The sequence below is a fragment of the Camelus bactrianus genome, chromosome 9 (assembly GCF_048773025.1).
Source record: "Camelus bactrianus isolate YW-2024 breed Bactrian camel chromosome 9, ASM4877302v1, whole genome shotgun sequence".
Lineage (NCBI taxonomy): Eukaryota > Metazoa > Chordata > Mammalia > Artiodactyla > Camelidae > Camelus > Camelus bactrianus.
Window position 1 is genome coordinate 39,390,821 of NC_133547.1, and position 14,996 is coordinate 39,405,816.

General features: G+C 32.8%; 1 protein-coding gene across 1 annotated transcript in view; it reads right to left on the reverse strand.

Annotated features, from left to right (window-relative positions):
* The window catches only part of WDR47 (WD repeat domain 47), a 50,197-nt gene that overhangs the window by 32,212 nt on the left and 2,989 nt on the right, over positions 1-14,996 (reverse strand). The window contains exons 2-4 of the mRNA XM_074370091.1: positions 8,206-8,246; positions 4,983-5,149; positions 2,723-2,806 (exon numbers count right to left, since the gene is read on the reverse strand). Coding sequence (XP_074226192.1) covers positions 2,723-2,806; positions 4,983-5,140 — 242 coding nt within the window. The 5' untranslated portion in view covers positions 5,141-5,149; positions 8,206-8,246. The remainder of the gene's footprint in view (positions 1-2,722; positions 2,807-4,982; positions 5,150-8,205; positions 8,247-14,996) is intronic.

A 14,996-nucleotide genomic window follows, 5' to 3' on the forward strand; every position in this document is an offset into this window, starting at 1 on the left:
ATACATACACACACACACACACACACAAACACACACACACACACACACGAGTATTACTCAGCCATAAAAAAAGAATGAAATGCTGCCATTTGCAAAAAACATGGATGATCTAGAGAATATTATGCTTAGTGAAATAAGTCAGAGAAAGAAAAATACTATATAATATCACTTATATATATAATATAAAAATAATATAAGTGAATATATATACAAAACAGAAAACGACTCAGACATAGAAAACAAACTTGTGGTTACCAAAGTTGGAGAGGGACAACTTAGGGGTATGGAATTAACAAATACAAACTACTAGACATAAAACAGATAAGCAACAAGGATTAACTGTGTATCACAGGGAATTATACCCTATATCTTGTAATAACCTATAATGGAATATAATCTGCAAAATTACTGAATCACTATGCTATACACTTAAAACTAACATAATATTGTAAATCAACTATACCTCAATTAAGAAAAAAAGAAGAGACTCATCTAATAAATTTGTATGAAATATGTATAGGGTTCAGCAAGGTTTCAAAGGAGTGTGAAACCAATTCTACTAGAAGTGAGGAGAGTCTTAGAAGAACTGATTCTTGGAAGATGATAAGGAATGTGCTATGTAAAGATAGGAAATGATGAAAGAAACAGTATTCTAGATAAATGAAGACTGTACAGAAGCAAAGAGGTATCAAATAGCATGGTATGAATGAAGAATCAGAAAATAATACAAGGTTTCACTTCAGACAATGGTAGAATAACTTGTATCTGGCTAATTTTTCTGAAGATAACAATGTTAAACCCTAGATAAGACACAACAAAAACTATCTGAAAGCACTGAAGAAAACAAAAAATGGGCACAACTAGAAGGAAGTCAATCCTTGAAAGAAAGAGAACTTTCAGGGGTGAGATTCAAGGGTATACGGCCTTCCAGCGAGGGCACTCCCCAGTCCATACAATGTGAGCTAGAACTGAAGTGGAATGTGCAGTTTTCCAGGTTTTTGAGAAGTCAGCAAAAGTCTGGTACTGCCAGAACAGCTGAAAAGTAGTGGGGAGGGTAGGAGGATCCAAAAAAAAGGAGGAAGCCACAGTGAAAAATATACCAAAACCTACAGTATAAACTGTTCCTAAATCCTTAGCCATCCATGAAACTGAAGATGCAAGGGAGACTCCAAAGAGCCCAGGAAAAGCAACAGATTGAACTCTGTATAACTGAGCAGAGATTTCAGCTGGTGTCCACTAGGTGAGAGACAGAGTTTGCATTCTGAGTACAATAAAGTGAACACGCTGCATGAATAAAAAGCAATACCTTTCAAAGGAATAATAGAAATCCAGAGTCTCAACAATGAATCCACAATGTGCAGAATACATTAAAAAATGACTAGATATAGCATAGGGAACTATATTCAGTATCTTATATTAACTTATGGTCAAAAAGAATATGAAAATGAATATATGTATGTTCCTATATGACTAAAATATTGTGCTATACACTAGAAATTGACACAACATTGTAAACTGACTATACTTCAATAAAAGTATATTTAAAAAAAAGACATATGAGTGGGAAGGGTATAATGTGGTAGAGTGTGTGCTTAGCATGCACCAGGTCCTGGGTTCAATCCCTAGTACCTCCATTAAAAAGTAGTAACTAATAATAATAAGTAAATAAACCTAATTACCTCCCCCCGAAAATAAAATAAAATAATTTTTTTAAATGACTAGATATGTGGAAAAAAAAATAACTCATAGTTAAAAGGAAAGGTAATCAATAGCAACTGAGCCTGATATAACCTAAAAGTTGGAATTAGCAAACAAGGACTATTAGTGAACGAGTAGTTACTAAAAATATGTTCAAGGATTTTTTTTGGAAATACAGTTACAATGAACAAACAGATGGGAATATCTTAGCAAAACAATTATAAATAAAAGGAAATTATGAAACCAAAAAGTACAATATCTGAAATGAAAAATTGTTTATGAGCAGATTTCTAATTATTGAATAAAGCGTCAATAAACACTGAAGGTAAACCAACAGAAATAATCCAGACTGGATAATACACAGAGAAAAAACTGTTTTTTTTTTTTAAAGGAACAGAGCCTCAGAACTGTGGGACAGTATCAATCTGTCTAACACCGTGTAATTAGAAGGAAAAGAGAAAAGGGGCAGAAAAAATTTTTGAAGAAATAACTGCCAGAAACTTCCCAAATTTGATGAAAGACACAAACTCATAGATCTAAAACGCTCATAAACCCCAAGCAGGAAAAATACAAATAAGCCACACTTAAGCACATCAAAATCAAACTGCTGAAAACCAATGACAAGGAGAAAATCTTGAAGGCAGCAAGTAGAAGAAGAAAAAAAAGGGAAAGAATATTGCCTACAAGAGAATTAAGGATAATTGCTTGTCAGAAATAATGGAGGCTAGGAGACATTGGAACGACATCTTTAAAATTTGTACTATTATGAAGAAACAACTGCTGCAGACATGACCCTTGTGATGTTTTAGCTATAGACACTGTACACTAAGTAGATTTTTAAATCAGATTTTCAACTAATTGAAACTTACATGGAACTTCTCCCCTAGACGTGCTCCAACTCAACGGAATTGAGTATACTATTTTCTAGGAAAGCTAAGTCTGATTTTTAAATTTTTGTTTCTTGTTTTGTTTTGCTAAGCTTCTTCCAATGATAAGACACTAAAAACTTCAGATGAAATCTTACCTTTTTTTGTCAAATTTTTCCATACATTCTAGAGGCTGAATGAATTGAAGAACTTCATCCCATTGACCATCAAGAATTAGCTGCCTATATAAAGAAAAATCCACACCTGTTAACTATCATATTTGTGTCACCCTAATTAAAAGCAGAATAGATGACAAGATAGCAACAGAAATTCACAAAGCAAGTAATGACATTAACATTTTACTTGGTTCCTCAGCCACTATAATAAACTTTTTCACAACTTATTTGTAACAACATATAATATTTGAGAAGAATTTGTGAATCTGCACCCACTCCTTATTCTAAAATATGTCTTTTTACCTAAGTAAAAGCACTGGACTAAGTCTAAAAGTTCCTTTATTTCCCTATTTATCTTACAGTTTAAAGTTACTCTGTGTTATTTAGGGGCCAGTGTGGGTAGGTTTCAGTCTCACTGAATCAGTGATTCTCAACTAGGGACAATTTTGCCCCCTAGAGACATCTGGCACTGTCCGGGGACATTCTTGGTTGCCATAACTGTGGTGCTACTGGCAACTTCTGGGTATAGGTCAGAGATGCTACTAAACATTCCGCAATGCACAAGACAACTCCCATACTTACACAACAAATAATTATCTGGCCCTAAATGTTAGGTTGAGAAACCTTGCTCTAAACTGTGAATTCTCTATCTTTGAGGTATTTGACACTAAAGTTTATACTCTGATGATGAAAATAGTAAGGAATAAGATAAGGTTTCATCCTATTTAAGTGGTCTATGGGAAAAGAACTTATAACTTCCAAAAGTTATAAGGCATTCATATTGCTGTTCTTCTTTTATAATAGTAATTTCCCTACTCATGCATTTTTAGAACAGTAAAGTTTAAAAAGGAAGAAACGGGCAGGAGGATCTACACAGGATTGCCAACTTTTGATTCTGCAAAGAATGAATATTAATAAAAAGCAATCATAATATAGATCATAATCATTTTATAAAGGGACATTTTAATATTTAAAAAGTAGGAAGGACACAATTTCAAAAGCCAGCCCTTTAAGATGAATACATTTAATTTAATGAAAAACTTACTGTTCTATAATTTTTTGCATATTACCTCAGACCACTAAAATTTCATCACAAACCAACAGGTTTCTGCAGGGGGATATCTGAGAGCTGCCGCTAAATTCCAGGAGTAGCAATGCTTGAAAGACAGGGTCATAATTCTGCCTCAGTACTGGTTCCTGACCATACCATTGACTAAGCTCCCTGGGGCTGAAAGACATTCATAATACCAAATATAGGGTAATGTAATAAATTTAAATAAACTCCCCTAATATAATAAAGCTTTTTAAAAGGTTCTTTCTTCATGAGTTAGAAACATTTCATTTCTTAAGGCTTTCCTAGTCACAAAATGCTACATATCCAAGAATCTGTATCCCTTGTCAGGGACATTTGGTACCACATAAGCATAAAACACATTTCTGTCTGGAAATTCGGGTTTTTCTTTTTCCATCCAATTCAAGTAAGGACATATTTAGCTCTCCATTTTGGCAAACACGTTAACTCCCTTTTGCTCTGTAATTCCACCTCCAAGAATCTTGTTCTAAGAAAATAATCCAAGATACAGAAAAGGTCGTATGTATAAAAGATGCTCAGTCGAGCATTTAAAAAAAATTGGAATAATCTAGTTGTCTAAAAATAGGGGAATCATTAGGAAATTAAGTGAATCAAAAATTTTCAAAGCATAAATCTGTAATCACACAGAGAATCCTTATGATATTAAAGGATAAAGCAGGACATAAAATTACAGACGCAACAGAATTACTGTGTTTTTTTTAATGTGCACAGCAAATTATCAGTAGTGTATCTGGATGGTGGGGTGATTTTTCTTCTCTATATTTCTATATTTTATACAAGGAATATGCTTATACAATGAGTATGTTTTATTTCTATGGCTAAAAAATGGTATTTCAGAAATATTTTCTTTAACTTTCCAGAGTCTCTAATTTCTGAATCAAATATCTTTTATGATGATGCCACAACTACAATGGAGTTGTGACTCTTTCTTTCTTTCTTTTTTTAATAAATCTCTGGATCTTCCACCTGAAAACATTCTACAGAAAATTTTATTTTGTAAATGTTCATTATAAAAACAAAACATTTAAAAAAATTATATTTAGTCTTTTTATGGTTAGAAAGATCTATGTGTATTGTACCGATTACCTTATTAATACTTAGCATTTCTTGGAAGGAGCTACAAACCTCATAGTACTAATGAAATCATACCTCAGGAAAAGCATATCATCTGAAAATAGGCCATTTATGACTCCACTTTCCTTCTCAAGGGCCAACATACTAATGTGAAGCTTCTTTGAATTTAAGAAGTCTAAAATTAGCTTAATGATTTCAACCTCTTTTACATTCACTGTTTCTTCAGCCGTCATGTTGATAGCCTAAATATTAAACGAAGCAAAAACAAAAATTAGTCTTATCATTTTATTTCTAAGTGTTATTAACTCTCTGGAAACTATACATAACAGGTTTCTTGGAAATACTTAGTACAGGTGAAAGTGAAATAATTCTGAAGTGAAATAATTTAATATTTGTCAAAACCAAGACATTCTTTAAGGTGTGATGTAGGTATGGCTATGATAAGTCCTTATCTTTAAGAGATACACATTGGAATTACAGATTAAATAATGTAAAATCTGATTTGCTTCAAAAATAATATAAGAAGATGCAAATGGGAGGAAATAAAGATAAAACAATAATCATGACTATCAAAGTGGGGTAATGGTAATTATCTCTCCTGTCAAAAATTTTTTTAATTAATTAATCAATTTTTAAAAAATAATAAAGTGGGGTAATAGGTAATGGAGGTTCATTATATTTGCTGTGGTCTGAAGGTTGGTGTCCTCCCAAATTTTATATGTTGAAATCCCAGCCCCCAAAATAATAGTATTAGGAGGTGGAGCCTTTGAGAGGTGGTCAGGTAATGAGGGCAGAGCCCTCATGACTGGGATTAGAGCCCTTATATAAGAGACCCCAGAAAGCTAGCTCAGCCCTCTGCCTTGTACAATACAATGAAAATGCAGCAGTCTGCAACTAGGAAGAGGGCTCTCACCAGAACCTGACCATGATAGCATCTTGATCTCAGACTTCCAGCATCCCGAACTGTGAGCAATAAATTTCTGCTATTTATAAGCCACCTAGTCTATGGTATTCTGTTAAAGCACCCCAAATAGACTAAGATAATATTATTCTGTCTACTCATACATATGTTTAAAATATGTCATAATAAAGAATATTTTTAAAAGTCACTAATAATCAAACCATGTTTAGCTATGTCCTAAACATTTTGCCCTAGATATGTCCTAATACACTCATTCAATAACCACTCATTGTTTTTTCTCTGTGATAGACACCGTCCTGTACTGAGGACACACTAGCCCTATCCCTGAGAAGCTTACAGAGTGTAGCAGCAACATGTGAAGGGTTGTACCCTATACTTCGGAAACAAACAAAACAAGGATAGTTAAAACGTGCACCTTTAAGTCATATTGGTGCTATTAACCTAAACGTCAATGATACTTCAGCTGTCTCAAATCCCTTCTCTTACCTGTAAGTCTGCAGTGATACAATTGAGCACATAGGTTAATTTATGAAGAATTAGAGCTAGGAGGAATGCTGAAGATCATTAGCTCAACATTCTCATTTTAAAGATGACACCACACAAGGTAAATGGCCTATATTGCTGCAGTTTTCAAATGTACAGACTCGGAACAACATAAAAGACTACCAGGCTAGGGGGGACTAACTGCAAAGAAACTTCATCAGATGAAACAGACTGTATGCATCTCTTTCTCACAGGACCAATTATCTTTAACCAGACTCACAGAAACATAAATATATACATGTGTGCACACAAGTTTATTTTTCCAACTTGTCTACTATTTTGACAATCTATTTCTTCATAATGAGAAGTGCAAATGTCTAGCAGAACAGAATGTTCATCGGATGAGTGTATTTTCTCTCTTAGGTAGAGAAGGTGGTAAAGTAAACAAGAGACAGAGCATGAGAAAATAATTATAAGACTCAAATATTTAATGACATCAGACTAAACTCATACAACCGTCTCTACAATAAGGACATGCCCGCCTCAGGAACCAGACAAATCACAAATCCGTCTCCCTCGACAAGACAGCTGCCCAATTCCTCACAGTTTGAGTCTCCCTTTGCTATCCTGAGCTGACCACCCTTCTGTTCATAGACTCTGTCCAAAAGAGGATTCAATAAAATGATATTTCCACTCAATAAATCCTGGTATTTCAGAACTGTCTCTCTGAGTTTACTCTTAGAGAACACTGATTAGCAATTTTAGCACACCTCAAATCTTCAGATAATTCTTACTAGCTAAAGAATGGCTTTTACTAATTTGACTCTTAATTATAACCCCCCTTCAATCTCTAAGTTCTTAGAAAGCACTTCACTTAAATCTCCATATACCAATCACAGAACTTAGTACAAAATTGAGATTATAACTTTCTAATGTTGTTCAGTACACACAATGGCAGTAAATATTTTATAGGTCTCATATTACTCAATAATCAGCCTAATATTATGTAACTCTGGAGTTACTCTGAATCTATGGCCACAGTCCCAGTTAAATCACGACTGTAAGTTTCATGCTGCCATCATTTTTATTCAATAAAGCCTAAGAAAAGGATACATTCTTACAAACATGTATTTTACACTGACTTTATATTTAGATTTTTGGATACATACAATACATCTTAATTAACCTAGAACTGTTCAGGGTTTTTAAAAAATTAATTAAAAAGACAAGTTTTAATTCTATACTGTAAAATTCCCGGTAGAAAAGCATGATACTTTAATCACCCAATCCAGAACTTCAGTTCTTATAAACTTTACCATTGCTGGATACAACATAAAACATAGGCATATGCTTAATGACTACATCCTAGAATTATTCTTTTCTAACCCACTCTGTGTTTACTGAAATATTTGTAAAGGCTCTCAAAATCCTAGCTATGTAATTCAGAAATTAGATACACTATACATATAAAATATATAAAAGCATAATTCATGAACAGTTTTTAATCTCCTTGAACTATTAATCGTTACAAAATGAGAATTTTTCTCTAATTCAGAGGAGTAGAATTCAATAATAAATGCCTCTTTCCCTCTCCTCAGGGAGCTACATATCAGTAAGATTTAACTAGCTTAGGAACCACTAAAATTATTTTTTAAATGAAATGTACAGGACATAATAAATGTTCATAATTGTTAGCTGAATTAAGATGCAAAAAAATCAATGAAGAAATGTCTCTTAAAAACTACAGAGTAGATGATTTTGTTTCCAACTGTTCTAAAAGCCATTCAAAAGCATAAAGTGCTGGCCCTTCAATCAGTCTGTTTACCCAAAGTCAGCCTTGATAACATCTTAGGTAGACTTGTCAGCCCACAGTACATGTGAACAATTACTCACCAGGAAGAATTTACGTAGGACCAACGATAAAGTGTATTCCACTGAAAACAGAAAACAAAATGGGGAAAATCAGAATGTTTCAGTGTTTCCATATTAAATGATAGATTTACTGTAAAAAAAAAAATCACAAAAATAAGAACTTTATGAATTTTCCTTTAAGAAATAAATTTTTACTTACATCCAATATCTGGACTAAGTGAGGCAAGGAAATAAGAGTTTTCTTTAAAAATAAATATATCTGGAAACCAGCTGGAAAGTGGTTAGTATTTTAGTACTAAGATACAATTAACACCTACAGAAACTAAACTCCAGATGGGGTCTCTATGTGGAGTCCTACTGGTTACTATCTTGGTGAATCAAGATTAGAAGAAGGTATTAGTGGGCAAGAAATAAAATTATTTTTACAAATCTAAGATAAAGGTAAAATGTTAACAATAGATAAGAAAAAAAGAATGACAATAGAAATATATTGACTTCTATGTATATTTTCATCCATAGATATGGAAAAGGTTTCATGAAAAAATTATCACTGGTAACTTTCTAGCCAGATACAAATAGATATTTAAATGTTCCTTTGCAATTAGTTATTTTAGTTACTTATAATACGGATTAGGAAGGAAGAAAAATGCACAAGGCTAAGAATGAGTCAGAAGCATAAGACTAAGGCAATTAAGGCATAGCCATTATAAATTTCATAGTCAAGAAAAAAGTACTTAAGAAAGGCTCCATTAACCCCTAACTCTATCCTGAACAATAAAAACTACTCTCTTTAACCTTCCAAGAATTACAGAGTGCTTAACACTAAAAAATAGTGCTTTACCGGTCCAGCTTAGGGGCAAAAATACAGATAAGAAAGTGATTTTTAACAAAAATACCAACTGCAACATAAGACCACTGCCCCTTTTCCTCTAAAAAGAGGAGGGTAGGGAGGATTTGTCAGCTATCTCTTTAATAAAATAGCATTACAAAAACTTACATTGCTGCCAGATCATTTATTTGCTACCATCTGGTCCTTCAGGAATATAAATGGGACACTATGTCAATTTCTATAGGCCTTAATTTCTTCATTCATAAAATAAGAGGGTTCGTTTGGCTAATTTCCATGATTTCCCTTCAAGTTTTATAACTTGTTTTAATTCACATTTCAATAACAGGAAGTATATATCCTTAGGGGGAAACATCGAGCCTGGAATAATCAGAAGTCTCTGATCCTAAGGTCAGCTCAAAAAGAAGAGAGAAAATAGATTTGTGTTAGATCACTTAAGTAAACAAACAAAAGAAAGGCCCTTCTAATTGCAAAGCTCTGTCATGTCTGCTAATCAGCTAACATTTCTGCAGCATGTGTGCCTTCTTACTCTTGACAGCTGTTCTCTATTCATCAATTATTTTAATTTACCTTCTGGACCTGTGAATGATTTTTGGCGTAAAGAAGAAATTATGTTTAAAGCAGGTGCAGCTTTACATAGCTATAAAAAGAAAAGAATCAATTAACATAAACAATATGTTATGTACATACATAAAATATCTCTGGAAAAAGACACAAGAAATTGATAAAAATGATTGTCTCCAAGAAGGAAAATTGGATAATAAAGAATAGAAATGAAAGAAGACTTTTCACTATATACCCTTTTGTATCTTTTGAATTTTGTACCATGCACAACTATTATCTATTTCAAAAAAAAATAATGCATATGAAACATAAGTAATGAATTTCCAATTGCAAATAACTGGAAAGAATTAGAAATATAATGAATATAATGTATTCAATATGTATATAATGAAGTAATAACATTTCAGACTGATCTGTATTTTTTCATAACCTGAGACCTCAGATCTGATTCAAATATTATTTCAGTCTTTCTTTATAAAAGTATTTGTGTTCTTTTCATATTCAAACCCATAAATATTTTAAAATACATTTAATTACCAAAGTACTAAAAATTTACAAGATAAGCAGACACAGGCTGTGTAATTAAGTCACATAAAAACCAGAAAATGTAAATTTTAAAACTGCCAAATCTGACACTAAAAGTGTAAAATGTAAATCTTCCATTTAACAGAAGTTGCCATAAACTAAGTTAAAAGACAAGGGACAAACTAGGACTAAGCACGACACACAGTTAAATGGTTACCATCTAGAACATAAAAATAGCATCAGTATCTCCCCCAAAATTCCAGTTGAATAATGTGCAAAAAATACAAACAATTCACAAAACTACAAATGGTCAATAAATTTATGAAAAGAGGTTCAACTTCACTAGTGATATTAAAATAAGATACCATTTATGGCCTACCAGCTTTGCAAAAATTAAAAAGACATGATAGTATCTAGTGTTAGCAGGAGTGTGGGTAAATGACCTTTCATACAGTGTAGTAAGAATATAAATTGGGACAGACTTTTTGAGAGAATTTGACAGCATAAAATTTTTATCTACAAAAATTTTAAATGTGTATACTCTTTGACTCACCAAACCCAATTCTACTTCTAGGAACCTATTCTGCAAAAATACATGCAAGTCTATAAATATACAAAGATGTTCCTTAAGATTTGCTTATAATAAAGAAAAACTAGAAATAAACTGAGCTCCCATCAATAGGAGAATTGTTAAGTTACGGTAAATTCATACTGTAGAATACTAACAACACAATGATGTCGACCTATACATCTTAACAATGAAAAGGCACATCACAGAACAATATAACTATCAATAAATATTTGCTGAATGGATGAAAATAAATAGGCTTCTTTTTTTTTTTTTTTTTTAAAGGAGGGCATGATATCTCTGTGTCTAAATAAATGACAAAGAAAGGTCTGGAGGGATACATATCAAACTGTTTATAGAGTGGTTATCTCTGAAAAGAGGAATGAGATTGGATAGAGAGCAGGGAACTAGGAAGGCAAATGGATTGAAGAGTTTTTTTTTTTTTACCCTTTATCGTCTGTATTATCTGAATGGTTTACAACCAATACATATTCATACATTACTCATATGTTTATATATACATTTCTTATATGAATAAAATTTTTAATTTTATAGAGAAAAAACTATGAAAATGAAAAAAAATTACAGAATTAGATCTCAAAGGTTCTTTTCTACATCAAGGTACCAGCTAGAGTAGAATCCCAAAGACAGGATTAACTCTATGATTACAATGCAAAAACTATTGTGCACAAAAACTATTCTAGGATATTCACTTACATTGTTTAATTGATCTTTCTAACAATCTTATGACATTGGCAATTTCACCCCCATTTTACAGATAAAGATACTAAGCTTTGTAAGGTTAAGAAATTAGCCCAATGTTTATATTAGTGCTAAACATGTATCTCACTAGCGGCTGAATACTTCTTTCACAAGTGTGTCAGGACATAAATCCTGGTATTAGCATCCATATCAACACCACCCAGGAAAACTCTTTGAAAAGTACAAGACAGAACCTATTTAACAGTGTAACAAAACAAAGGGGCAAAGAGGAGGCAAATATACATATTTAATTTCTAGATCAATTTTTCATTAGTTCCTTAAACTTATCTTGACAGTCAGGCAAGAAATTATCTTCTCCTCCCCAATTCATATCCTAAATTTTTAACAATGAAAATTAGAATTTAACTCTGAAAGAGAAACAGAAATAGAGACAGGAGAGGCAAAGAGAGACAGACACCGAGAGATAAATAAGAAGGGAGAGAAGGAAGGAAATATAGTAGACAAAATTTACAACCCTAGGGCAAGATTGAAACCATAAATTGACCAGATTCTAAAATTCTTTCTGTATCAGACTGATTCCCAAGAAAGGGAAGGGCAATGATATTTTACAAAAACAAAGAAAAACATAAAATGGATATAGAGTCACCTAAATATGCCAAAATGAAAAACCTTCATAGTATTGAAATAATATTTAAAAATTATTCCAAGAGAGGTACCCAGTTATATGATTTTTCATATTATTTTTCTATTAAACAATGTTAAAGGTTACATAAATAAGCTAAAAGTCTGTATTAATAACAATCTAATCAGACTTTTAAACACACACTTAGCTACAGAAACCAAAGTATTAAGATGTATAAGATACTAAAATTAAATTAAAGATTATTTTTTATTTTAAAAGATCTCTCCAGGTCTAATAGAATAAATCTCCTAACCCTTACTGAATAAAACCCACTTAATTTTTAAATTATGTTATCTAAATGAATACTGTCATCAAAATATAAGCAGTATTAAAACTGCCAGGAGGGAAAGGAACCTCCAGAAAAGAAAAAAAAAGAGAAATATTTAGATCTAAGCACCCTAAAGTTTAGCTTTTTGACTTTCAAGTTTAAAACGAACTTCAGATTTTAAAATATCTTTGAAAAACTACACCAAATATGGGGAAATCTAGATAAATCTAGTTAAATTTTCATAATGTGTGGCTACAGTGCTTTACTACTGAACATAATTTAGGTTTTGGAGCACAACCAAAAGCAAAATAAGGATGTGAATTTATGGTATAAGAATTTTAGATCTAAAAAGAAAATATGTAGAAAATTTTATTTTATTCTTAAATTATACACTCTTTCAGCTCATTTGTTTAGAGCGTGGTTCAGTGGATCTGTTTAAGGCCTATCAGACCTCTGCTGAATTCTTCAGTCTCAGATTAAATACTTTTCCAGTCAGAAAGCTCACAAATGGTATCACTAATCTCAAGAGAAACCTGGTGGGTTAAGTTTGGACAAACCAAAGCCACTCCCTTCTTCAAAACAATTCAAAATGTGAATCCAACTTACTAGTAACAATGCCACCACTTGATTATAGAATTATTATTAGACATTAGGCAGAGCTAAGAACTAAGAGGTCAAGGCCTGCTGACTCCCAGCCAAAAGCTTCAGGTAAGAATCATGAGAAGAATTAGAGGAGTTTTAAACAGTTTATTCCTTAAGTTATCGCAGCAGCTCAAGGTAAACATTCAAATATTTATTAAGCAAAGATTCAACCTATAGAAACACATTTAATAAGAAATGTAGAATGTTTTAAGACTACTATTTGTAATAAAAATAATTTTAAACTCAAATCACAAAATAATGCTATATCAACAAAGATCAAAGTACAACAGTCGTATAAATTAATACGGTATTCTTTATTTGCTTATTTGTTTGTATGTTTTTACCTTATGTGTGGTAAAAGGGATGCTTTACCTAAGAACACAATTCCACCCTTTATTATATGATGAAACTTCTAGTATAATTTCTGTCACACCTAAAGCCAAGGTACCAAAAGAATGCTTTGTAAAACAGACTAAAATTATCCTTCATGTTCTTTTTTTACACCCATACTTAATTTTTTGTTTTCAGTGAGAAAAGTAGAACTTAAGATATCTGAGTATGCTTCAAATACTGAACTACATAAAAATGGTTTGTCAGTAGGTATAGGACTATAGCTACCATACAGCAGTATACTCAGAAACATAAGAAAATGTGCTGAACCAAGAGTGCCAAAAAGTTGAAAATGCACTGAAAAAAAATTATACATTCATTAACTACTGAAAGTACAATAGAGCATATACTACATAAATTACCTATTAGAGTTCTCCACCCTTACCTTCTCTACTTCCTTATAATTTATAAATTTACCATAGAATTGAGTTGGAAGGTACGTTAGTCCACTGTCTTATTTAGTGAAGAATATGTGAACACTTATCTCTGACAGATGGTCTGCCAACCTCTACATAAATGCCTCCAATGACAGAAAATTTCTATATGCCCCCAAGGCACCTGTGGAAGGCAGTCTTTAAGATGGTCACTAATGAGACTACTAATGATTTTACACCCTTTCGTGGTCCCCAGCCCTTGAATGTGGGCTGGATTTGGTGACTTACTTCTACTCAAGTGTACAGTGGAAGTACTGGGAGTCACTTCCAAGATTTTTAAAGAGATGGTAGTATCCATCCTGAGGGCAGGCATGTGCCCACTCTCAGACTGCTTGCTCTGAGGGAAGCCAGCTGCCACGTCATGAGGCAAGCTTGTGGGAAGATCCAAGTGACACAACAAACTGAGGAAAGCTTCCAGTCAACAGCCAACTAAGAGTGGAAGCCGTCAGTCTAACAAGGAACAGAGGTCCATGTCATTGACCTTAGAAGGAGATCATCCCTAAGTTGAGTTAGGGTAAGGTAAGTCAGGTAAGAACACAGTTCCTATGGCAGCTTTACTCCAGTCTCGAGAGATATCTTAAATCAAAGGCCCCCAGTGGGACTGTGCTCAGATTCCTGACCCTCAAAAACAGATAAATATTTGCTGTTTTAAGCCATTTAGATTGGGAGTAATTTGTTACACAGCAATAGATAATACAAAATGCCTTCAATTTTTTTCACAAGCATAAAAAGGCATTTTGTTTTATATTCTAATATTGAATTGAAATCTACTTTCATCTAGCTATGTCTTCAGGGTCAGCATCATACAAGTCTGTTATGTTAAAAATTTTTACACGTTTGAATGTGACAATAGTCACATCTATTCCCCTATTCCCTTCAATCATTCTTCACATAGCTTCCAGATCCCCTATGATTCTGGTCATTCTCCTCTGAATATTTGTTAATTTTCCTCTTAAAATATCTAAAATAGAACACAAGTCTGATCAACAACTGTACACAGTGAAATTAACAATTCCCATAACATGGGCACTGTACAATGAACACACCTAAACACCTAAAGCTGCTTTTACATCATCATCTATTTGTGAGATACCGTTTTTGGCACTTTCCAGATTTCATTTCAAAAGCTTTCCTAAAGGTGGAAAGAAAGCCAATCCAATTCTATTTCC